This window comes from Chlamydotis macqueenii, chromosome 1 (genome assembly GCF_036417535.1).
Source record: "Chlamydotis macqueenii isolate bChlMac1 chromosome 1, bChlMac1.mat, whole genome shotgun sequence".
In the NCBI taxonomy this organism is placed as follows: Eukaryota; Metazoa; Chordata; class Aves; order Otidiformes; family Otididae; genus Chlamydotis; species Chlamydotis macqueenii.
In genome coordinates this window covers 14,721,315-14,747,638 of record NC_141556.1, presented here as the reverse complement: position 1 = coordinate 14,747,638, position 26,324 = coordinate 14,721,315, and the positions used below count along the sequence as shown (strand labels likewise).

The 26,324-nt window shown below is 39.0% G+C and overlaps 1 protein-coding gene and 1 long non-coding RNA gene across 7 annotated transcripts in view; one reads left to right on the top strand and one right to left on the bottom strand.

The window, feature by feature from the left end:
• KMT2E (lysine methyltransferase 2E (inactive)) overlaps positions 1 to 18,440 on the bottom strand; it is a 60,494-nt gene extending 42,054 nt beyond the window's left edge. For 2 of the 6 annotated variants that reach the window (XM_086746196.1, XM_086746237.1), the window contains exons 1-2: positions 18,193 to 18,440; positions 470 to 654 (exon numbers count right to left, since the gene is read on the bottom strand). In XM_086746196.1, the coding sequence (XP_086602322.1) occupies positions 470 to 540 (71 nt within the window). In that variant the 5' untranslated portion in view covers positions 541 to 654; positions 18,193 to 18,440. Of the gene's footprint in view, positions 1 to 469; positions 655 to 10,091; positions 10,114 to 10,314; positions 10,386 to 10,616; positions 10,674 to 17,557; positions 17,581 to 18,192 lie in introns of those variants that run through there. The other 4 variants (XM_086746220.1, XM_086746203.1, XM_086746228.1 and 1 more) reach the window with 4 other exon arrangements.
• Positions 18,441 to 18,786: 346 nt separating this feature from the next.
• LOC147601974 (uncharacterized) lies at positions 18,787 to 21,155 on the top strand. Its single transcript, XR_015258391.1, has 2 exons — positions 18,787 to 19,080; positions 19,361 to 21,155. It is a non-coding gene; the product is annotated as an uncharacterized LOC147601974 (long non-coding RNA).
• The last annotated feature ends 5,169 nt before the right edge of the window (positions 21,156 to 26,324 follow it).

The window sequence follows — 26,324 nt, the reverse complement described above, 5'->3', positions numbered from 1 at the left end:
GTGAAGAGATGCTAGTAAGGCAATTAAGCTAAGTCTTCAACTTCCAGAAATAAAGGTGTCCTTGTCTAATTACTGCCATTTTCCTGCAATTTACCACACCAAAAGAATTTAGCTTTTTAACATGGGAAATAAAAAATATTTTTTTCCCTATAGTTAAAAGGAAACTGAAATGGAAAAGTATTTTAAGTATGCAAAGCAAACCAGGCAGCATCTGTATTTCTCAGTCCGATAAGCAAGAAAAATACGCACCTGTAGAACAGTTTAGCTTCTCTCCTTTGCTCTCCCTCAAGAGGAAGAAATTGACTTCAGAATAAAGTGGAAGTTATTAATTTAAGTAACTAAAGATTCAATAAATTTAAGGAGACTCCTAAGTCCTCTCCAACTGTATTCGAAAAAGACTCACCCGGGAAAAAAAAAATAAATAAATAAAAAGAAAAAGAAAACTTACAAATTATGTTGACATACTTACTCTGAGCCTGCAGCCATTTCCAAATAAGAAGTATCTGCTGTGTCAACCCCCAATGGGATCACTATGCTCATGACGTTCGTTTCTGATAAATTCGATTACTACGGAGTCCTATGCATTGGTATCCAAAACACTGGGGCATGCCAGCCACAGTGCTCATTGCAAACATCTAAGTGCATCCACAAACCCTGTTAAAAAAAAACAAAACCAAAAACAAACAGAAGATTGAGCCAGGTTCATTTTAAAACCACACAATTTTACATCATGTATTAAAACAAAACAAAAATCACTTTTATCTGTCACAATGATTTCATTATTTTTATTTTACACAAGCAAAAAGAAAACATTAATCTTCTTTAAAAACTGTTAACTTCAAATACGCCTACTTTAGGAATGTGATATCTTAAGGCCTGAACTTAAAAATATTACAAACTGACAAAAAGATTGTCATTTAAGTTGGTGATTAAAAAAAAAAAAAAAAAATTCATCATGTACAGTGAGGTGACAAAGATTCCCTCTATAGCAGACTTAGAATATCAAGCACATTTGCTTATTGCTCTTTATTATCAGAGTACAGCTGCTGTAACTTTCAACAGAAACCCAGTTACAGAATTTTAAAAGTATTTCTTAAAGAACATTTATCACTTTTGATTTGCACTTAAAAAAAACCAAACAAACAAACCAAACAAACAAACCAACTTTCAACATCTACAATACAAACTAAGGATGTCAAAAGAAACAATGTCATAACTTCCATTCTGTATTTTTTAAAACAAAAATCATTCTGATGATTCACAATAGTGATATGAAAAAATTTCCATCTCATTTTAATAGATCACCATCAGAAAATACTATACCCATTGGGGAGCACTTTTAGAAGTGTCTTTTTGTTTTCTTAAGTAGAAAGAACTAAAAAGAAGACGTAGTAGTTTTCATTGTAGAGCAACGCTACAATCTGCTTGACTTGCACAAGTGAATATAACAATCCCACCTGTATCTCAGTTATTACTAGTGTCCCGCTCCCCTCAACAAGTAGGGCACAACACCCAACCAAGCACAGGAGAGGAGACATACACAGCACCTTAGCTGTCTCCATTCACAGATTAGAAAACGAACGCATTTTCATAGCCTAACATAGACAAAGTTGTCTACAAGCTAATTGAAACAAAATACCACCATCTTCAACACCTGCATAATGAATAATTGCAGACTGCTTCCAAAATGTTGAAACTGCAAGAACACAGATCACATGGCGATGAAGCACATACAGTGCCTAATAAATACACTCCTCCCATCCGACAAAGCGTAGTATCTTAACTGAAGTCTACAAAAGTCCAGCAGTTTTGAGATCAACATATTTTAACACAGTCATCCTTGCCAAACAGCAAAGAGAAAACTAACAAGCCTCCAGTGAAAAATGTGGTACTTATAAAAAGGACTTCAGAAAAGCATTGTGGACTTAAATCTGAATTTGCTCCGTTTTATTAATAATGTTGGTATCTTCAGGATGATGAAGTGGCATCTACAGGGCATCTTTAAGGCATAAGCTAGCACCAAGTCCTCATCTAAAATCTTAAATTTTATCTTACCACTCAAGCCTGGCAATTAACATCAAATACCTTGGCTTGCTCTTAAGTGCCTAAACCTTTTGGAGTTCATTCTCCCTCTAGGCAGCAGAAGTTGTGTTTCGGTCCCATTGCATGAGTCACCAAATACAATGAACTAGAAAGAAATCAGGCCAACTAGCTGTTGGGATATCTTGCTTTCTTCATTTAAACACTGGGCATTTTCTTATCAAATACCACAAATTTGGTAGCACTGGCTATGCATAGAATTAAGGAAGCAACATACTATTTTCAGGAATAAGCAGCAAGAAAAACCTATTAAACCAAAAGCAGGTATAAAATATCTTTAGTAGCAGGCATAAAAGAAACACCAAGCCCTTCTTACAGTTTAAGCACTCATTCTGCCACCATGTAGTTTACTTATAGGGTAGAACCTTGAATGGCCTTATCTACAACTCAGAGGAAAAATCAGCTTACCATTTAGTTCTCTTCTTCTGAAAAAGTATAAATAAATTATATTAATTCTTACCCAATAACTGAAAGGAAACCATCAACTTTTTTACTCCAGGTAAAATGACTATCATAGGTTAAAAATTGTTGCACTACCAACTGCAGTTTCACCTACACTAACAGATCATTAGCATAATACAGATTTTATTTTATGCTTGTAATTAGATAATTCTCAAAAACAGTTTTAGGGTGTTTCAAAGTAGGTCTAAAAGACATACTGGACATCACTGCCTGGGATTAAGATCCTCACTTAGACAGATGTTTCTTGCACTTAAAATTGCTTTTGGTGGTGGTGTGGTTTTTCCTAACAGGATTTTCTTCAAACACTTCTGACCACGCAGAGTAACAAGTGGTAATTAACATAGGTAAAACTGCATGGAAGACTGACGGAAGTGAAGAACCTGCCTTTGACAACTAGCTGCCTCCTGGGCTACAACATCTGTAAGCTTACATAAAACAACTGAAGTTACCCAATCACCATTTATTCAAGAGACCTTCACTGTCGACACAGAAAGAAGAGATGTGGTTACCAAATCTGAGAATCAAGTGAAATGTGTTTTCTATTTTTTTTAATTAAGTAATGCAGAAAAAGAAGATATATATATAGAGAGAGAGATATATATGTTTTGTAAAGCTATGTATAGATAGGAAATTAATTGCTAATGCATGGCCCAATTAACGCCATCATGTCTGACCAAATACATGACCACTCTTGTAAGAAAAAGATGACGACGAACAGAGCCAAGATAAACTTCTTACCCTACTGCAAGCTATTGAAATACATCTTTAAGCCTTAGCTAGAATCCAGTCAAAAATTCTAAGAGACTAATCTGCATTGAATAAAATCAGAGACTTGAGGAACTCAAATTTATTTGGCTTAACAGCATTAAACAGAAGTTGTTTCATCTAAAAGGAAGCAGAACATCATTGTAATACTACCTCATCATTTTTTACCACCTTAAGATTTCAGGTCATCACCACACACAAACACAACCCTCCACCACCTCTCCTCTGCCTTTAGGTAGGTATGGAAGAATGGAGTCAGTCACCAGCTTGCGATACTTACACAGGCAAGTTAATGCAAACAAACATAGCTCATTATTTACGAGCAGCCATCCTCAACAAATTCCTGTAATACGGGTGGTGGGGAGACCCAGAATAAATTTATGACACTATGCCCACTTATTAACAGAACTGTGACCTTATAGGCCATTCCACAATGGACACCACAGTGATGTCAGATGTGGGATGAAGGAAAATAATTCTTTTCTGTCATGTCAGAACCAGGAATATTTTCACAACACATCAAAATAGTCCCAGTATTTTTATTTGATTATAATACAAAAATTGGAAAGTTCAGAACAGAAAATAATATAACCATTAGGGAACTTTCTTCTTTATCCACCTTAAAAGTGACTGCTTATCCTTTGAAGCTTGATATTTTAGATGAGTCATAAAATACTATCTGTTATCATAATATGCTACTTTCTGCAAGTACCATCTATTTCATGCATTAGTCTTTCAGAACTCTGACAATCTGTCACCTATGGCCTTCTAGGACAGTTTTCATAAGTGCATTTCATTTAAGTAACTGGCCAGTGAGGAGCAGAAAGGGTGCTAGAGAAGAAGCTTTCCCACAATCCAAGCAGATTATACAGAACTTATTGTTTAACAAAGTATTTCATCGAGCACTACTTTGATTTGAAAGCTAGAAAGACCACATCGGTTTTTCCAGTTAATTTCAGGGTCACATAGCTAAAAGGCACTATAGAAAAAATGCCCATCCAAAGTTCAGTATCAGGTCTTTATTGGGCAAAGTAGCTCATCTACCATACCCCAATCTCGACAGCAGAGGATCTTCAATCTTGTTAGGGTCCACTCTATTCTTTTAGTGATAATGCACTCTAAGTATTGAAAGAATTTATTAGATTCATCAGATTCTCTTCATTATCACTCTACCAGCACAGCTTTATTATATGAAAACACATTCCTTATTTGAAGAAATTTTGCTTCTAATTAATTGCAGTTTAAAAGTTTATCTTGCCCTAATAATACAATTTTCATCTTAAAAAACAAAACTTTTTGTTCTACCTGGTTAAACGATTTCTCTTGCATAAGATCAACCTCCTGCAAGAAACTTATAACACTTTACTATTCAATCACATCGGTTTACATTTTCTATTGCAGTCTTTTTTCTCTCTAGAGAATACACAGGAGCTTTTTGACTCAACAGCCATATCAAGTCCAAAACATTTGAAGCTTCACCATAATTCTCATTATTTATTTTGCTTATGATAGCAGAATAATTTTTTTTCTAAAAAAGTTAATTGTGCTCTAACAACAGAAGTGTGAGAGCACAATACATTCCAAATTAATCATCTGTGTGGCTTTGTACAAAGAACATCATTTATGCATTGAACAACAGAAAATAAGTTACATATTATCCCTGAGGTATTCCACTTACACAACATTATTCTGTGGTCTAACGAAGACCACATGTTTTCTTTCTGCCATGTCCTTTTAAGATCAATTGTGTGACAGCAGAAGAAAAAAACTCAGCTTTTTCACTAGTACAGAGGAGGAAAAAAAACCCCAAATATAGAAGGCTCAACTCCTGAATCACAAGGTAAATGGGTAATCTCCTGAAATTACATCAGTATTCTTATCCTACAGGGTCCAAACATTCAAAACGAAATCCTGTTGCTATGATCAGATGTTGGCAAAAAGGAACTCCAAGCCTACTTTATCAGCATATTTTTTTTTCTCCTCCTTCCACTTGCTTCTTGTAGGACCATCAAAAGCTATATAGAACAGTTTCAGGAAACAAGCAGATGATAGATCACCTAGATACAAAGTACACTTGAAAAATAAGAACTTGAAGTCTAGCCAAAATGTCCAGATGACTCCAACAAGGTTTCATAATCTCAGCTATCAATCATCCTCTAAGTGTCAAGAACCCAGACAAATTCTTCCAGGGTATTTTCCATGTTAGTTTCTTTGTTTTTTTTTTTTTTTTTCCTAAGAAGGTAGGAAAAATATTTTTTTTTTTAAAAATTAACTACTTTTACTTGCATTTTCTTTTATATATCCAGAAACTGAGTTCCCAGTACTTACACTCAGAGAGCTCTCACTTATCTTTATTTTTATTAATAATGAAGCATATTTTTTAAGTCAGAAGAAAACAAACAATACTTGCTATAATGGGAAAAGTACAACTCACATGGTTACATGCTACATTTGTAGCTCATTTCTACAAGCCATTGAACTGCTTTCAACCCATGTTGTACGTGTAAGAATACTAAAGCTATCATCTGGGTGCACAGAGGCAAAACTTTTCATAGAACTCAAAGATAAGAGGTGGTAGCAGTGCCAGTGACAGCTTTTTGCCTTAATGATAAACATCCTAAAGTAAAATTAGTATATCAAGTTAATATCATACACTTATTATAACCAGGTGGGGGGTTTTTTTGTTTTGGTTTTTTTTTTGTTTGTTTGTTAGTTTGGCTAGTTGTTTTTTTTTTTTTAATCCACATTTCTCCCTAACACTACAAAAACAAAAGAGGGGGAAAAATTAATTAAATCTGGTTTTACTATTCCTCTTAGTATATCTAACAGCTTTTTACACAGACAATGTCATTGTTCCTTGTCTTTCCTTCCCCACAAATGAATTTCCAGATTCTGTTGTCATGTGATAGATACTGAAGTCACAAAGCATTTAAAAGTTAGGGAAAAAAATTCCACTTCAAAAGTCTGGAACAGAATTAAAAAAGCAAGGTGCAATCCAACATTTGTTTTCTAATTTATAAAGGGACATCAGTGAAGTCATGAATTAAGCTTATGATTAACTTATTTCTTAGCTCAAATCTAAGACTTTTCCACATACACAGAACACTATGCTGATTTTAAGTTGATATCTAAATCAGTTCAAGTTTCTCACATCACTAGGCATTACAAAAATATTGAGTCTTTTTGTTCCTGTTTTTATGACTTCAGTACATACCTGAAGTTCTTCAATGACTTTTTCTAGCAACTACCTCAATCACCATCCATTGACAATTACAAGATTAAAAAAAAAAAAAAAAAAATTGTTCATAGTTTAGATGTTTCAAGACATGGGGATTTCATCGCAGAGTGCGTCTGCAGAGAGAATTACCAGGGCCTTCCTACAGGCAGGACAGAAATTTAAGGGAGAAAAATCTAATTATAATTAGATTAGCCTATAATTAGGTTGAGGATTTCATGAGAGGAAACAGTGCTGATTTAAGATAAATTATTTAGGTTTTATACTGATCCACGCAACTTTACCTCAAAGTCATTAAACTAGTGTGACTGCAGAAAGATTAATACACTAACCAATTTACCATCTCTATACTGCGTCTGCTCTGCTTCTTCACAGGGTCTATATACAAAATATACATAACTACAGGGGGGAAAAAATAACCAAAATCTAATCCATCTACATATGCCAGCTATCTTTCCTAAAAAGCAAAATGATACAACTTTAAATACGTACAACAAAATATGTAAAAGGCAAAAATGATAATTCAATCATACTTAGTAAACCGAGTAACTGAAATGCCTGAAAATAATCATCACTCCTGAACATCTATGAAGTTCTAACGTGTTTCCCAGCTTATGGAGAAATGGGCAGTTCACCCCATGTTTAAGCAGAGCTTACCTCCCTTCAGCACAGCTAGGGAATAGGCTCTCTTTTGCTAAACTAAGAGTACTAGTAAACCCATTGCCTCACACTCTTTAACCACAGGCAAAAAAAAGTAAATTTCCTAGAGCAGTATTTAAGCGTGAGAATACACACAATATACATTAAAATACATTTTTAAGGGATGTGTACAAATCAAAGGGAATTAACTTTAAGCTTACTGGAATAAACATTAAATTGCTGAAACAAAGTCATCTGTACCCTAAATTTTCCACTTGTGCATGAACCAAGGAAGAAGAGGAGGGGTAGAGAAGAGTTACCCGATTTATAGATAAAAATGATTCAGACGTAAAATACCAAAACTACTTGTATGACAGTCTTGAGTCAAGCAAGACCTTTCAGTTCAACCATCACAAGATGCTAATCTGGTTGTAACTTCAATTTTCAACGTAAAAACAATCTAACTGTATTCATACAGCACCAAGCCCAAACCAAAACGCCACCTTCCATTTGCTCCCAGTAGAAAATTCATGCTACTGTGGGTCCAGGTTGGCACCACAGAGTCACACAGGATTGCTCTGAAACTAGCTAGTTTCCCATCTCAACAAGGTCTTCTGGGCAAGACACAAAGACTTCCAAGATCATACTGCTTTCAGACCTCTGCTGACTCCTGCTCATCTTAGCGTTAGCTGTTTATATAAGTCATATCAGGTAACAGAGATAGATGACCAAGAGGCAGTACTCTGTTTGATTTTCTTACCATACCAGGAAAAAATAGCCTACAAGATGTGCTGGTGTCTTCCTTCTCCTTAAAAATGCTTTCTTTATAAAAGGAGGCAGATAAAAACATATTTGAAGCGCTGGTACTCAACATAACACACAGGAACACAGTTAAATACCTTAAAATTCAGACACACCAAATCAAGCCTACTACACACACCGAAAAATGGCAAAACCAAAATTTAGAGGACAAACACTTAAAAACATCTCCTATACATACGTTGCCTTTTATTGAGCATGCAATCTAAACATTCTCCTCTTCCCTTCCCCCGATTACATCATATGCGTATACACATTTTGCAATGATTAGCAAAAGCAATTCTTGTCATGCCTTCCTTCAGATCTACAGGCCAACAATTTTAACCTCCGGTCATGGGAACCACCCTTTCCACAAAGTAATCCACAAGAATGGACCTAAGAAAAGTTAATACACCTATGCCCTAGCACAATCCATACAGGAGAAATTTCCAAGTAAAAATGCACCTATCAATACAGTGTGTCATAGTCCATAAATCCAGCATGAAAACTACCATCCTGAACTGTCACAGAGCCAACAAACAGCTTTCCTACTTGGCTTCCCCGCCTACAATCTTCTTCCTTTTTTTTTTTTTTAACTCTCATTCATTTATTTTTTTAAATTGAGGAGTGAGTTAACAGGGAGAAGATAGAAGAAAACTAAGATTTTATTAAAAAAAATTGTATGTTTTGCTAAACGTCTGCTTTTACTACTGCTCTGAGCACTCAGGCCTTCTCTATACAATAGTAATTTGGAAAACTAGTCATAGAAACTGACATTTTAATTGTACACTCTAGATATCCTTCAAATAGTGAACTACTCTGCGCACATGTGTGTATATATACGTATGTATCTACACACAAAGTAACCTGGAAAAAATATATACAGCATATATATACAGAGCATAAACACATATGTAAAAGTAATGTGAATATTTATGCATTGCTGTCTGTTTCTAAGGCGATAACTCATCTTTAATCAGACCTAGAAGCAGAATACACAAATAAATGACTAATCTTACCCACAAGAAAGTTCCTTCACTGTTTCCCCCAATATGCTGCACCATGGTATATATTTCGCTAAGAGATCAGGAGGCATATCCAACTTCCAAACGTTACACCACTGCAGTTGCAGTATGATGTATGTAGGCTTAGAAACAACTATTGGTCCAAATGTAGACCTCTGCTACTGTTCGCTGCTTTCTACGGTAACCTAAGAGGTAAGTTAGCAGTCTACTTTAATTTTGTGCCGAGACGAAAAAGGGTAGTAGGTAAAAATGAGTCACAGTAGGCACACTCAAATACAATATACAAATTGGGACCCATTACTGACCAACTCTTGCAAATCACACAGAAAAAAAAAAATTGTTCTAAAATAAATCTGGTTTCCTATGTATTTGTAGTTTTTGCCCAAACACTTCCACTGTTGTAAGGTTCTCTACATCCCTCTAATATCAATATCTTCCTCATCACAATATTAACCCGTCCTGGCCTCACAAACTCCTCAAAAACCTCCTAAAATATGCACACTGACCACTGTCAGTAGCCAGGTCCACCAGACCACCTCCTCCCATGTCCTACAATTAAGCCAAAAAACAAACAAACAAAAACAAAAAAAAACCCAAACCCAATGAAAAACAAACAACCCAGTCCAAACAAAAACAAACAAACAAAAACCCAAAAAACCCAAATTCTCAACCAAAACAAAAGCACCTGCTGTGCCTGGTTAAGAGTTACACACATTACAATTATCAGCACAGAGAACAAGTAATGGTTACAATCATTATGCTTCCCCTCCCTGCTTCTCCCAGCACACTGCTCACAGCTCCCCCTTTCTATCCCCTTTCGGATTTTCATTAAGCTTTAGAGATCTCAAGGGTACTAAACTCCTAATTCTACCAAATCTGGGGGTTTTTTTAAGTTATTGGTTGCAATGACAGTACTAGTGAGCACTAGACCAATTCATTTAAGAAACATGGCTTTTACAGCCAAACTAATACAGGGTAAGGCTCCTCCTTCTACTTTCCTTCTAATCCAGTGCCAATATAGATTAAGAACAAGTATGATAAAGTAAAGAGATCATTAGCATACTTACAAACACCTTGATACAATAAATACAAGACTTTGCATTCAACAAAGACCTCAGTGATATTTGGAATGAGAGCCAAACTTCATGAATTGGTTTTGAGTTTGGGATCTAGAAAAAAAGGAAAAAAAACCAAACACCTGCCACCTCCATGGCACTGAAGATTCATGCATTACAAAAATGGAGTTTCTGTCACATTAAATATCAATTCTTCAGTATACATTCTACATACATTACATCAGTGGATAGGAAAATGGATAACTTTCCTTCAGTGAAAGGAAAGTTTCCCTTTTGAGTATAAACCTAAAAAAAAAAACAAAAAAAAACAAAAAAAAAAACCAAAAAAAACCCCAATCTGTCAGCAAAGTTTCTGCGATACAGATGAGCTAGTTTCCACAGGGCGTAGGCTATCTTCCCTTTACTATCTGGTCCAAGAGTGCTGCTCTTGTGTAGTCCTGAAGAAGTAATGGAAAGTGATCTCTCTTCCTCAAATATTTATGCCAGGCCATTAAAATATGGAAGACTTCCCCTTACCTCCTCTGTCTCTTCACTCCTTTTCTTCTCTCGGTGGAAGTTAGACAAAATATGAGACTAGGAAGAGAAAAAGGAATGAGTGGTAGAATGGAAATAAAGGTAAATGCAGTTACAGAAGAATGAGTTTATTGAACAGAAATCTATCAAAGAAGCAGTAAGCAGAGGTACACAGAAGAATACCATGCTGAGAGATTTCAGGTTTTTTATTTACAGAAACCAACCCTCAAAATTGAAAACTAACTGCCAATCACTTGATGTCTCTACATTCACTAAACATCTGCCATAATACTACTTAAAATAAACCAAGGGCGGGGGGGGGGGGGGGGGGGAAGGCCTATTCCTTCAAAAAATAGCAATTATTTGAGCTAGAAAGTCAAGGAATTGTAAGAGACAAGTACAGCATATGAAGAAGAGAAAAAAATTACTTTTTGGTGGCAACATTGCTTATTGCTTGGAGAAGTATATACTAATTAACATTAGTGTATTATACTAATTCTACTAACTGTTCTGAAATGTAAAATTCCTTTAAATAGAAATTCAACGGTTAAGAAAACAACTGCTTTACTGCAAACATTTTTCTCCACCTACCAAAGTGGTAAGTAACTGTTGATTGAACTTACACTAAATGCCTGTATATGACTTACCAGTTATTCTCCAAAAAAACAGAATTTACACCTGTTATTTTAAGTTATTCTTCACAAACATTAAAAAATATAAAGCATTTCTGCAACTACATACAGTCCACATTCTGTAAGACTACTCTGCAACTACTCATGTCTGCAACAGTAGGAGTATTTATTTTTTATTAAATGTAACAGTATACCTCATGGTGATTCAGTGATTGGAAGGTCTAAGTTCCAAGGCCCAATATTCCTTCCTCCTCCTTTTTGGGGAGAAAACATGTGGCTACAAATACATATTGATATTGCTTTCAACAATATAAATATTTTGCTGACTTCATGACAGCAAGTAAAATATTTTTTTTTTTCCTATGTTGCTTAATAAGACTTGGGAGTCTACTGTAATTATTAGGTACCTACTGTATAAGTAAACTCTGTTGACTTACTTGACGTCTGACACTTCAGCCAAGAAAATTTCTATTTTGACACGCTTGCACTTAGGCAGATTTCAAAAACTAGTTCCCCTGTCTTATCAGTGGTATTTGACTTACACGAAGAGCACAACAGCGCTTCTACTTTTACTTGTGGAAGCAGTTTGTTAATATTCACCTAACTGCTACACTTACGCCTAGGAATCTAAACACAAGCAAGTCAGAAAGTTCCACTCTTTCAAAAAGTATCTTTATAATTCTTTCAAGCAGTTAGAAGAACTCTCTTATGTCATTTTAACCACAGTTCAACCTAGACCCTATTTCTTGGTAACAACTTGGCAATATTTCAATACTCTTTACTAAGATTTTGGGAGGAAGAGGGCAAGAGAGGGTGAGGGAACAGATGGAAAGAACTATGTCATGTTCAAGGACAGCCAAAAAAAAACGGAAGTTTAAGCTCAGAAGATCTTTCCTACTTTCAAGATAACAAAAATAATTTCATTCTGAATTGCAATTATCTTGCAAAACTATATTGACTGGTTTGTGTTAAGGAATTTGGATTCCATGCATTTGTAACTTTATACTTTTTTGTTTTCAAAGGAAATCTCAGTATATATTTTTAATTGCAGTAACAAAGATACAAAATAGGCCATCTTAGAATAAACATAACAAAGAAATTCTGCCCAGCAATAAAAGCACAAAAACACTTGTAACTTTCAATGCTACTGCCACACAGAAGGGGAAACAAGATGCAGACTCTCTCTTTTATTTCTTCCAGTAAGAAGATGTGATTGGAAAGTAAGAGACACCAGACGATAAACATTACAAAAAAAACCACTATTGTCATTCATAAAAATCCTGTATAATGATATTAAGAGAAAGATTCACATCAAGTGTTTCTATCCTAAGCAAAACCAGAGCAATTACCTGTGTTACTTGGTAAAGCATATGAGAGAGGAACCTTATCCTTATAACCAGTTAAGTAACTACTTTATTTTTTAGCAATTATGTATGAAAGTATTCACGTTTCTTTCACAGTTCTAGAATGATAGCACTGGAAACCAAATGAGAGGTGTAATCTCTCCATACCTTCTCCAAAAGCTATAAATAAGTTGCTGTAATTCTCAGGTCTTCACCTTTGGTTTAAGTAGAACCCAATAAAAACATTCCTCATTGGAAAAGTTTATTTAAACCAACAGTTAAGACAGGATTAACTGTCTAGACTTGGAATATCACCTGTCTTGTGATATGGTTTTAAACACAGCCCTGTTACAACCATACTATTTAGGAGTTGGCTCCTTTTGTCTACTCAAAGCAAGTTAAGAGCATCACCCACTGTTAAAAAAAAAAAAAATGTATAAAATAAAGTATATTTATAACTAGTCAAGTTAGAACAGTCAAAGTAATGAATGTCAAACCGATTTAAATATTCAGAGCTTCTCACGGTAAAAGATCCAAACCTACCATCCTGTATACATTTTAAAGTCTCATTTTGTAAATCCAAGATATTAATTTCATTACTTTCTATGACTGATGAAATAACCAACAACAGACAATAGATTATACGTCCTTCTTCTGAAGTTGTTATATAAAGTACAGTAACGTCATTAAAATCTAGTCTTATCATCCTGTCTTTGAACTTGACGGTAATTCATTTTTGAGATAAAGAAAGTGAATGATTATCTAGACTACAACGGCATAAAACAATACAGAAAACACAACTACAAATGAGGGGAGGGGAGAAAAAAAAAAAAAAAAGAAAAGCTTCACAGCTATTGAAAATGCTAACTTAAAATTACAAAACTAGGATCAATACTACTTTGGCATTCCCATACGTAGCCTGATCTGCAAAACTGCTGGTCCCCTGCAAGTCTCACCTAAGTTTTACAACACTGCATCTCCATCTAAGCAGCATATGAACTATCACATGAAAGGAGAGCTAGCACTCTTTCAATAAAATATGCAAAACAACAAAAAAAGTGCGCATGCAATCCATGTGCTACTTTAGTATACTCTTCATTTGCACTTTCGAAACACAACTTGAGTGGATACTGTGATTTACCATAGTTCTTACCAAATATTTGAATTTAAAGAAAAAAAAAAAAAGATAAGAAAGCACTTAAGTTAGGCATGCTAAAAAAAAAAAATACTTTGTACAACAAAACTGTCTTCAAAGGATTACAGATAACCTTAATTATTAAAATTTTCTAACAACCAGCAAAGCTTAAAATCTTAACTGTTTTCATTAACACCAAATCAATACAGTAAGATTTGTAAGAGGAAATAAAAATCATCACAATGTCTCCTAGCAAATACACGAAATCTTGACAAGGTTTCTTTTAAATAACTTGTTTGTTATGCCATAAAAGTAACAAGTTTTGTCTTTGAACATAACTATAGCAGATTTTTTTTGTCGTCTGAAGGTCATAAGCAGAATTTTTGATCCTCAAGGAGAGCAGGTTAACTTTTGTGGGTACAATTCTTTGGTTATTAAGAAATGTTAACACTGATGTAGACAGAAATATTCATCTTGCACCATTCAAAAGCCCATTGCGATTAAGATTTTTATTCTTCCAAATTCTGGATTACTTAAAAGTATTTTTTTCTTAATCCACATCCTATACATATGCTGAAACTATTTTATTTTTTTTTTCCCAGATGCTCTATGTTTCATTCTTAGCAATAAATCAAAACTGCTATTTGCACAGTGGAAACATTGAAACACTGTACCTGTTCCAAAAACACTGTCCAACAAAATTTGCTTTTGAGAGATTCACAAATGCTCATCTGTATGGAAGTCACACGGCCAGTAACATAGATAGGCTTCCTCAGAATCTCTCCAAAAGTCTGAATTGGGTTTTATTTCATATCTTCACCAACCTACACACACACCCATTCAATTTTGTTAGAAAGTTACAGGAAAACAACAAAATACTTTCATTAAAATTCCATTTACATTAATTTATTTAGAACAATGCCACGATTCTACAATTACGTGCACCACTCCTTAACTAAGTCCCACAAATAGACCCTACTAAAATTAGTATTAGCATGCACGCAAAATTAAGACTGTCCTTAAATCAAACTGAGATCAGGACTAGAGAGACGCTACGGCCCTTGGCGTGGCACTGACTTCTGTATTACTGTTGCTTTCCAACAGAATATTAACAGTTGTGAGTTTCAAAACTGTACCAAAGATATGAGGTAATGTAACTCTTAAAAATTATCTGAATTTTGGTGCTAAGAGAATTTTCCCCTAGATGTAGTCTAAAAAGCCAGTATTATTTCCCCCTCTGAAATTTCCCAGATGGCAAAAAAGCTCATCAAAAAGCTAACTGACAGTTAAGCAGATTTTTCCTTCAGATATGAAAAGCTTGAAGATATATAAACAGGTTTAGAACTATAGTACATATTATTGCACTTGTGACACAATGCTTGTGTATCAGAAATGTATCTTGAAAAAAAAATTTAGATTTCAAACCTTCCCTCTTTCACGAAGTTTCTATTAGTTTTAAGTGGGGGGTGTATTTCATTTTTTATTAACATAACTTAACATACTAACACCAATGGAGCTAAAAAATAAAGGTAGAATTTCCTTTGTCATACTGTCTCCTTAAAACAGATCACAGATCTGTTTTTACAAATGGAGAAACTGAGTCACAAAGGTAAATTGACTCACTAAAACTCATACAGGAAAACTATGGAAGATGCCAAAATTCCCAAGAGGTTCCTACTGCATAAAACTTGCAATGTATAAGATAAGCTGTAAAATTTGAGTATTTCTACTTTTATTTCATGTTTCCCACCCAAGCACAATTTTTGTAAAGCGTACAAAATTACTTTGATTTTAATCTTGATTCAGATGTCTGCTTGAGAACATGACCAAGGCCATGAAGTTGTGTGGCCCTCTAAGTCATAATGTTAAAAAATTATTCACAAGATCAGGAGCTTTAAACTTAGGAAGAGGAAACAAAAAGGCAAAAGGTTTCTAAAAAGGCCCACACTTACACTCCTTAGAATCTTATTCACATACTTTTTAATAAACAGAGTAAGGCATGGTTTATTAAAAAAAAAAAAATCAAATAAATAAGGAAAGTATGATGGGAGCATGCATTACTGGACTATTAATGCATCACTTCGTGGTTGAAATCACTCAGCCTTTGGTCTCAAAATACAAGAAAGGCATGCATTAACAACACTCTAAAAGTCTTATTGTTCAACTTCAGGTATACTTTAAACCATACAACAGTGCTTCCAAATGCTATCTAAATTAAAATTCCTCAGAGATCGAAGACAGTTTTGCCATCTCAGTACCTCACTTTTGATTGTTTAAATCCAGAAGGTTCCAAAGCTATACTAGAATAGGAATTCATACCTCATTAAACCAAGGACAAGATTAAAGACAAGCATATTAAAAAAAAAAGTAGCAAATTATTTTTTGTGTTGCTTAAAATGTGCAGTTTGCAGCCTCCATGGTTTGTATCAGAATACACTACACCAACTACCAAATAATAAATCCTTGTGACCTCCCTTCCCCCCACCCAAACATATTTATAGTGGTGATACTAAAAGGTTCATATTTCATTTAGGAAAAAAATTAGAGGTTAGGAACTGCACTTTTCCTCAGTATTTGTATATGTACTACCACATACACAATTTATACAGTAATATGCAAAATAAATTGAAGAAAAAAAATGTAATAGCAAGATTACATAGTGGCAGAAGAAATTCCGCATCTTAATATAACAGGATATAAGCTTGCCTGTGTTACTTCCGTAAGTATTAAGTTCTTTCAGTATTCCCAAACTGAATACACGGAATTACTACCCCAATGTCCAGCAAAGGTATTTCCTTGTGAACATGACGTTCACAAATGGGATTCCACAAAGAATTTTAGCTGACTGCTTTAGTGATCTTAATCCTGTACTTACTTTCATAAATATTACTGCTTTTAGGTCGTTAATAGCATGGACAGATGTACAGTACACATCACAACCGCGGAAGCCTTTCCAAATTATTAAACCGCCATAGGTATTACCTTACAGCAACCTATACACACCCCTCAAAGAAGCTGCTTGAGTCTGCTGCCTCCTTCCACCCCCCTTTTCCCCGACAAGAGTGGTCTCGTTCACTTGCCTTTCACACACATAACCAATAAAATTAATCAGCTGGAACACAGCATTTTTAAATCGCAGTAAAGTCAAGAGACGTTTTGTACGTTATTTGAAGGGAACAGTCTTTTCATTTAAACATAATAAGACTCTAATATGCTGCAGACAAACGCACTGCATGGGGTGTGGAGGACCCGAGCTGATTAGATTACCACAACATCAGCCTGAGGCCGCCATTTTTAGAATCTCTAAAGGACAAAAGAGGGAAATTAAAAAATTTGCTCCACATTTTTTAAAAAGTAACTTTAAAAGTATAGTGATTATAAACAATTAACCATGCATTGTAAGTACAGCCATGGATATCTCTTTCTTTTCTCTGACCTGAGCCCTGAGTAACAAAAACGATTCGTTATTATTCCTTTAAGGTACTGTAAATAAACAGACTAAAACATTCCTAAATCTAGATGCAGCACTAAACTTCTGCTTTTAACGACGCGTAGTATGTACCATTGTAGGGGCCTCGGGGCTTTTAGCCACCGCACATTCCCTAATGGCTGAGTATGGGGGAATATAGGACCTTTATAATCAGGCTATATTATGTTTCTCTATCCTATTTAGTACTACACAGTGAACCGTTTCTCCTCCCCTATGTCTGCTGCAATAGGGTCTACTCCAGCGGCATTTATTGAAGAAAGAGCCTGAAATATGCCACCCAACGAACACGAACACCGGCTGCAAAAACTGAAGCAAGAAAGGGATGCACCAATATAACTACTTACACCCTCGAGAAAGGGGGTGGAGAGAATGATCCCCTTTTAAATTGGCACAGAAACTCTTGAGGACTGCTTTCCGTTTGTCCAGGTTACACCATGAAGCGGAGATATTACCAGGGAGGGAGGAAAGGAGGCGGGGGTGTGGAAGGCAGAGAGATTAGGCCTGTAACGAGCCATTTTAGTACCACAAAGCAAAAATATACAGGATGGAGGAAGAGAATAGGTTTCCCTAAGCTTCATAAAACTCAATACGCAGTCCCAATAACACACAAACCCGTCCTTAAAACCACCAGTCTAAGGAAGTGTATGTTGTCACATAATAGCCCCTTTTGGCTCTTTTTCCAAGCATAATGCATAAATCTGGCATAACTGCCAAAAAATTCTCCTCAGCTCCTCCAGTTACAGTAACCCGCCATATTCACAAGATACAGCGACAGCTTGCCATTTTTTAACCAAACCCCACAAAAGGAAAAAAAACATCAAGGCGACTTAAATAGAATTTAAACACGTTTCAAGGTGGGAAGGAGTTATACTCGCACCGAGGGTAATGAAACGTTCCCGTCGCATTTCACTCCCTTTTTGCCACCCCCCCTCCCCACAGCACCCACAGCAGAATACGCTGGTAATAACCAAAGACTCACCTGTAATGGTCACAGGCCAGGCAGCAGGACCCCTCAGCTGAGCCCCTTCTCTATCCCAACCAAAACAATGTAACAGCCCCACTGCGGATATCCCTACCCTAGGCAGGACTCAAGCCTCAGCAGGCTCTGGCAAAAGAAAGAAAAGGGAAAGAATGGAAAGAGGAGACCCCCCCTCCCCCCAAATCTAGATCAGTGCGCAGAACCCTACAGGGACGAGCTTGGAAGAGCCTTTGCCTTGGGACCTGTGTACAAACCCCGCTGCCGCCGCTGCTCCCGTGTCTCCCTCCTTCCAGCCTCCTACGCTCCCTCTATGTCACTGCCTCTCTCTGGGAAAATGGCGTCCGCTCTCCCCTCCCTCCCACTGCACGGGGCTCACCCGCCCCGCCTGGCAGGGGCAGGGTTACCAAAGCGAAGCCAAATCACCGCCATTTTGCTTATGGGCTGGGAGCGCAGCCTGAGCTCGCCGAGCGATCAGTGTCCATTTTGCAACAGCGCTTTGCACGTTAAGCCGAACGGCTCTGGTCTGGGCGCGGCCGAGATACCAGACTGCGGCAGGGGCTGGGCAGGGGGCTGTGAGGAGGTGTGGGGGGGAAGTAGGGCAGCGGAGGAGGGGCGAGTGCAGCTGGGGCTGGTGCCGGGGGCGATCTGCAGCCCCGGAGGCGCAGACCGCGGGGGAGGGGCAGGGGCTCCGTCCCTGGCCGTTGTGGGACCGAAGGCGGGCGGGAGGATGTCTGACTCAGAACTGCATCCTCTGAGGCAGAAACGCCAAAACTCCCTCCTCAGCTGCTCCCCCCTCCCCACCTCCGGCTTCCTCCTCGCGACTGTCGTTACTCTCCGCATACCTATTCTTCATGAATCTCAACCTGACGAGTAAATTTTCGCCACAAAGTACGCGAAAAACTGGGCAGACCCGCCGGATCTCACACGCAGAGGAACTTACTCGAGGGGCGGGAAAGAGCGGGGCGAGCCAGGGGAGGGAGCGGGAGCTTTGCCTGAGACCCGTTCAGGGCGATGTGGAGGTTTTAACTGAATCTGCCCTGTCAATAAGACGTTCGAGGTTGAGAATCTTCCCCGAAGGGTTTAAGGCTCATATATTAGGCAAGTGGGAGCGAGCTTCTTTTCTTAAAGCGAGTGGGAGAGCGCTCCTGAAGGCGGTTCTTTTCTGCAGGGAACGAGACGAGCAGTGAGGGAGCCTCGTTTCCCCTTTAGGGAACAGCGCTCGGGGAGCAGGTACGGTCTGCTTTTATCCAGACCAGCTGGAGCTAGCAAACCGAGAGACTCGCTCAGCCTTCCGGGGCAGACGCAGCCTCTGCCGTTCCTGTCGAGCTCCTCTTCCTCCCGCCATGTCCCCTCCCAGCCGCTGCTCTGCCCATACACCGCCCTGCCTCCCCTGCCCGGCTTCAGCCCCTCCAGCGATACGGCTGATTGAGGGAGGGGAGGCGGCTGCTGGGGTTTCATTCGACGCCCACCAGGGGCTGAGCGAGGCTCCTTCAGTGCGCAAACGCGGGGCACCAGATAAAAGCTGGGCTGGCAGCTCTTGCTCTGCCTCGATGGAGCCGCCACAAGCGGGTGACTGGAGAAGCAGTTAGCAGCAGCGCCATAGACTAGCGTCCCCCCCACACCTTGGGCAGAGAGAGTTTGGGGCTCTAAACGGCTGCTGCTGCGGCAGGAGGGAGCCGAGGTGAAGGGATCTGCTAGCTGGTTGGACGGAGAGGAGGCGGCTGTAATGGGGCATTGAGTCTGAGGGAGGAGGGGGGGCGATTAAACGTCTTGTGATCATGGCGGAGTCTGGGTATTTTTTCCTGTCTAACTCTTCTGTGCGTGTCTCTTGTTTCTCTCTTTCTCTCTCTTTCTCTCCTTAGGGCGCTTTGGCCGGGGCTGCTCGCTCGGGTTCTGCCTGTTGTTGCGCGAAATGGCGGCTGGCGTCTTGATGGGTTTGGTTGTCGGTTTTTTTTTTGTGTAGGGTTGGTGTTGTTTTTTTTTTCCTCCTTCCCCTCCTATTCCCCTCCCCCCACTTGTGCCTTGGCTGCGGCTCCGCAGCGAACCGCGGCGGAGACTGAGTCAGGAGGGGGGAGGGAGCTGCGCGGGAGCCAATAGTCAGGCCGGCCGGGCTAGCCCGGCGCGCTCTGATTGGCTGGCGCTGACATCATCCTGCAGCAGGGGAAGTGGCAGCTGGGCAGGGTTGGGGAGCTGCTAGGGGAGGCTGGTGCAAAGGGAGAAAACGGGCGCCATGATCGCAGCGTCAGGGAGGACTTCAGGGGCGGGGGATCCCCGAAGAGCTGATGAAAAGGAAAGCAGGACCAGGCCTGGGCTACTCCTTCCAAAACAGTGCCGGGGCTGTAAGGAGAGGACTGGGGGAAGAGCGAGAGAGGAGCAACTCGTGCCTGCTTTTGTAGCTGCGTCAGTACAAGATGGCGCAGGGTCTCCCTGGAGAGGGAAGGGAGTTGCACGTCCGCCGGAGGTCATGTGACCGCGTTGCATTCTTATGGGGTTTGGCTGCAGACCAAGCTGGCTGAGGCGGCGGCTGCCCGGGAGAGTCCGTGCTTCCCTCCCCCTCCGCGCACAATGCCGTCGGTGCCGCGTTGGTTCCCATTTCCCTCCCCCCCATTAACCTTATGCAGGAGGGTGTAGCTGCCGCCGAGGAAGGTTCTCGCTTCTCTCCTTATTCTCCACCCATCTGTAGGGTGTAGCTGCTCTCGGGGGAAGCTTTCCATTCCGCCCCCTCTTTGCGTAAGGCTTTACCCACGGCAAGGGAAAGTTCCCCCTCGGCACCTACTCGCTCCTCCCGAGCGTGGGAGCAGGAGGTGCGCGGGCCTTGCGCCGGCCCTGCCAGCAGCTCGGCTTCCCCTTCTCGTATACGAGAGCACTTTTATATGTAAGTTAGGTTCCCCAGAATACCTTGGTGAAAGAGTCAGTTAAAGCGATGTTTAAATGACCTCATTAAAACAGCTGAGGACAACGTACAGGCTATGCGGAGTTGTTCTGATGAGGAGGTCGTCGCATTTCCAGTGTTGCTTTACTGGGGGTATGGGGCGGGGGGTGGCCTTTGGAAAAATCTGCAAACTATTAATGACTTTATTCTGTTTGAACAGAACTTCATTATGGAAAAAGGGATCGATATTCTTTTATTTGTGTGTTGTTGGATCCTGTTGTAGGAGTTGAGCAGTTTTTCTGTGGGATCGTGTGGTGTGTATCACAAAGGCCGCAGGTAGTCTGCATCTTTAATACAGGGATTTAAGTATATACTTAATGAAAATGAAAACTATCCTAATGTAAATAGTGTGAAGATGCCCCATGTCTTACTTTCTGAGGTTCATAGGAAAATGAACTTGTCACACAGGTCCAGGTAGGCTTGTAAGCTTAGAAAATATATTTTCTGGGTTTTTTTTTTTTTTAATTTCAATAGTCTAATGGAGGCAAAGTGAAAAATATATGTTTTCCAATCCGAAGGAGTGCAACTCGTGTTACTGTTCGGGTGGGATTCTCGTGTTTTCAAAGTAATTCAGTACTAGTTCCCATGTCGTCGTCTTGTATGACAGAGTGCAAATTTACTCTCTGCATCTAACCCAGCAAACAAATCAATGGTTAAAATTGCTGATGCTTTAAGGGGCGTGGTGGTTTGTTCCATTTAGAAATGTTTCATAGCAGCTTTTCTGTTTTTAGTCTGTCCATAGGTTTGAATATTTTTTTTCTTCATGTTTTTTTCCTCAACAATAGTAACCTGGTAGGGGATAAAGCTTGACAATTTGGTGGATGTGTTGTGTGAGAACCACTGGGATGGAAGTTACTGGGTATATGACTAACACAGAAGACTCCTGTATAATAGATGCTACTTAATATGTGTTACATAAGTAATATGGTGAGGTGGAGCCCGGTTACATAAGAACCAACTGGGGACTTGGGAGCTCCTCTAAGTAGTCCATATTAGTTGCAGATAGAGCCTGCAGGGCATCTGTATGGTGTTGGGGGAGGGATAGAAGAACAGGATTGAAAGCATCTAACAGCACTACATTTTTCCTTTGTAGGTTATATAAAGAATACCAGGAAAGAAATGGAGGAGACAGTAATTAAGGATGACACAGTGTGAAGCTCTTGAAAGTTTGAAGTCTCACTTGAGCCTAGCTTTTAGGATATAAGCTGTGCTTCCTGAAAGAACAAGCCCCATCTTTTGAGTGTCAAATGGTGGCTGTCAGCTGAGCATTGCAATGACCAATTTTGTTCTGTGCAGACTGCAAAAGAGAGTGGGATCCTTCCTAGAGGTTGTGAGGACTGTTTTTTGTTTTGTTTTTTTTTTTTTCCTAAAGAAAAAAAAACAAAACAAACCACAAACCTTACTGGAAAGGGTGTTATGAGGCAGTTGGTTTGTTGACCAAACATTTAAGTGACTGGATTACTGATTCTTCTTGTGTAGACATAGTAAGACACAAGGTAAATACTCCCTTTGTAATGGAAACTTCCAGAGAGGCTTTTGGTCTGCAAAACAGATACAGAACAGATTTATTTGAGACTTGATATTGTAAATCTTTCATTGCAGATGTGTTAAATGAAGAACATTAATTTCAACTGAAAATGAAGAGAAAATGCATTGCTGTTTTATTGGTACTGGCATTTAAGTGTGTATTCTATAATTATAAAATAAGGAGTAGTTGCTTCACTGTAAGGAGCAGTTTGCTTGAGTTATGGAATAGTTTATATAGAAATCCTGGGAATTAAAAGCTTAACTATGGCAGCTAGAGCTTTGATTCTTAAAGCACCCTTTTAGGTAGCTCACACTAATACCAGATTTTGCTTTGAAAACCAAGAAGTGAACTACTTTAAAAGTTCTATGTGTAACTGGTAGCTTACTGCTGCAGTACTTGAATTGAGGTGTCTCTGTGCTTTTATAAAGCTATAGAAATGAAGGCAAGTTTTAATGACTTCATAGTATTTGTTTCAAGGTTGTTCTGCTGGCTGTTCTCAGGGAAGCAGTATTAGTTATCTTCAAAGAAGCAGTGACTCCAGTGTTGCAGTGCAGTCTCAAAATAATGTCTGATGTGTTCTGAATTGTCTCTGCTGCAGGAGATGAGTGGAAAAAAAATAAATGCGTGCACTACTTAGAGTCTGAAATCTCAGGGGAGGGGATTTGCCTGAAGGCCAGTCTGATGCAAGCCTTCTTAACCTGGAAGGTGAGGAGAAGGAATGGAGCTGTAGGAGAGAGAGAGACTGGGTAAAAATAGGCATGTAGCTTGCATTTATGGTAGCCTAACCGGGAGAGAATTTCAACTGAACTACAATTCTTTCCTTTTAATAAGGATATTTCAATTGGCTGGACCTTCCCCAGCAGTTAGACTTGTGGTTCTAACTTGCCATGAGAAGCCTGTCTGTGCTTGCATGTGTGGTTTGTGCTTTTGCTAAGACCTGTTATTTAAACACTGTTGTTTACCTTTATCCTTACAAAGGGACTGACAAGAGTTCAAGGGTATGTAGGGGAGAAAGGAGAGAGATACTAACAGTGTAATAGATCTGAGTATGCATAAATGCCATAGTTGAAACAGTTGAAGTGGTGCTCATGCTGAAAGATGATCTTGCACCTTTTCCCAGCTGTTCATTCTTGCTTCTGCACCACCCCTTTTTTTTTTTTTGATGATGCGAGTGGTCATGTGTGAAGTAGAAGAGAAGAATGGATCTAGCATAAACTTAACTGTCATGGGTTGTTTTCTAGTGTGAATGCTCATTGTGTGGCCTCAAACACTCCTGCTTGAACAGGAGTAGGAAGAAGCAGCTGCAGGGAGAATGGAGATCTGTGGGTTTTAACTGTGAAATTACATGTGTTCTTTTTTTATTTAGCAAAAATGCAGTTCTTTGGGAATTTCGAGAGGCAGCTCTTAAAAGGCGCTTGGCTAGTGCAGCCAGAAGCACTGCTTGAGGAGTCAAGTATACAAAAAAGTTCAACACTTTCTAAGAATGTGTAAGGTACTGCTAGATTGACCTGCAGTTGTAGGTGACAAGGTTATTTTTAATTCACTGAAATGATAGCCTACAAAAATAAAAGAAATGCCATTTCTTTTCTACTGTACTGTTAAGTGTTCACAGGATTTTTGGACTTAAGGAGCTTATTTTGTTCATTTTTTGTTCATTTGTTTTAACAGGGTAGAACTTGGAATAGACCTGCTCCTTCCAGAAGTGGCTCATAATCTAATAGTTGGGATATTTAGTGAAGCATTACTGCATGAGTTCTGAGCTAATCTTATTTTTTTTTTTTAAGTTACACTTGTAGGTTAAAGTAGTCACTAGTCAAATGAATATGCATTATTTGCATGTAGTAGATCAGGTCCAGTGACTGCTAATTGACCAGTTTATCCACCTGGATGTGGAAAGTGTGTTCAAGGCTTGAACAGCAGCAGGACAGACCAGGAACTTCCTTTACACACCATTTCAGTTATGATGAGCTTTTCTGAAAAAGTTGAGACTGGTAAGACTTTTATCTAGAAGGAAACCAGGTTATTTGCTGGTTCTATAATTCTTAACAGTTGAGTTACTCACTTAAAGGAGCAAGCTTAAAGCTGTTGTGTGGCCTGCTAATCCCAGGATTAGTGGGAATTTGCATCATGTCCAGCTCACTGGTATGACCTTTGGGTAGTGAAGTGGGGCAGTGGTTTTTGTCCTTCTAGCATGACCTTGTTACTTGAAGTAAAGTGTTTCTGATGAACTTCTGGTTGGAGAACAGTGTTAAGCTCTGTCCTTGGTCAATGTTAAGATGTAGGCAGTGTAAGCACAGTGGTAGTTCTTGAGGATCTTTAGGGAGAAAATGAGGGAAAATACTGCAACTTTCTGAGAGCTGGGCTGTGCTAGAGTCAGGAGGTTACTAAACTGTGGGCTCCAGCATCCCAGAACTGCAATTGAAGGTGGTCTTGTCACAGAAAGCAGTGTTTGTTTTGCTTGTAAGCTTGGAAACCAAATGAAACTTAGCTGCTGTATTTGTTTGGTTAAGTGATGGACAGAAGAGGTTCCTTATATCTGCTGAAACTTCTTACTGTGACTTGTCTGGAGGGAGCTTTTCAATAGGGATAGGGAACAAGCACAGGCTCAACAAATTTCACAGGTATGGAAGCACTATCTGCTGACATGTTAATGATGTACAGTCGTCCAGTCATTCAAAAGCAGAAATGCAGCTTGAATGCAGTAGTATTTCATGTCTCTTCAAAGATCTAGCTTTTGAAGACTGCTGTAGTCCTACTCAGTGCGGCCTATTAAGACTCCGTTTCAGAAGTACATAAGTCTGATGGCAGAACTGTATACTCAGAGTGGCTTGCTTTCTGCCATTGAATACCACTGGCTACAGTAATGGATTTGTTTCCTGCAAACTTCAGTGGATTGGCAACTAATGAAGCTTTGTATTGGTGGAGTTCAATTCTTAGTATCTGATCTACAGGAGTTAGTATGTGTCTTTGTTTGGCTGTCATGTGTGCAGGTCTTTGATAGCTGCTTGATCCGGTGTTAATACAACTGCTATAGACCAACCAAGTAGAAATCCAAAACTGCCTTATGTGGCAGATCTGGGGTGTATCAAAACTAATGGGGAGGGCACAAAAAGAACTTAAGCTGAAGAACTACCTGGAAAACAAGCATTAGCATCTAATTCCTATGTTAAATTCCCTCTTTTCGTTGCCTCCTGTGTGCCTGCCTTTCCTTATCAGGTTAGATGACTGTTGTGATTTCCCCAAATTTAAGTGAAGTGGTAAAAAAAAAAAACACCAAACAAACAAACCAAAAACCAAAAAAAAAACCCCAACAACAACAACAAAAAAAACCCCCAAAAAAAACCAAACCTGGAGGTGCAAAGCTGTGCTGCTTTATTAGTGCAGGCAAAGGAAAGAGGAGCCTTGAGGAGACAGATTATAGCTGGTCATGGGATTGAGACAGTAATTTAGTCTCTAGGCTAAGAGGTCTTTTAGCAGCTTTATTCCCCAGTAAGTGCTAAACTGTTTTGTGGCCCAGTATTGTTGGGCTGATAATAGATTGCTTGATGTAGTCTTACCTGCTCAGACAGGGTAGGTTGTCTTAAACTTCATCAAGAAGAACTATGGGCCTTCTAATTAGAAAACTATATAAGAACATGTTACTTAAAATGTCATTGTCACAGCGATCCTGAT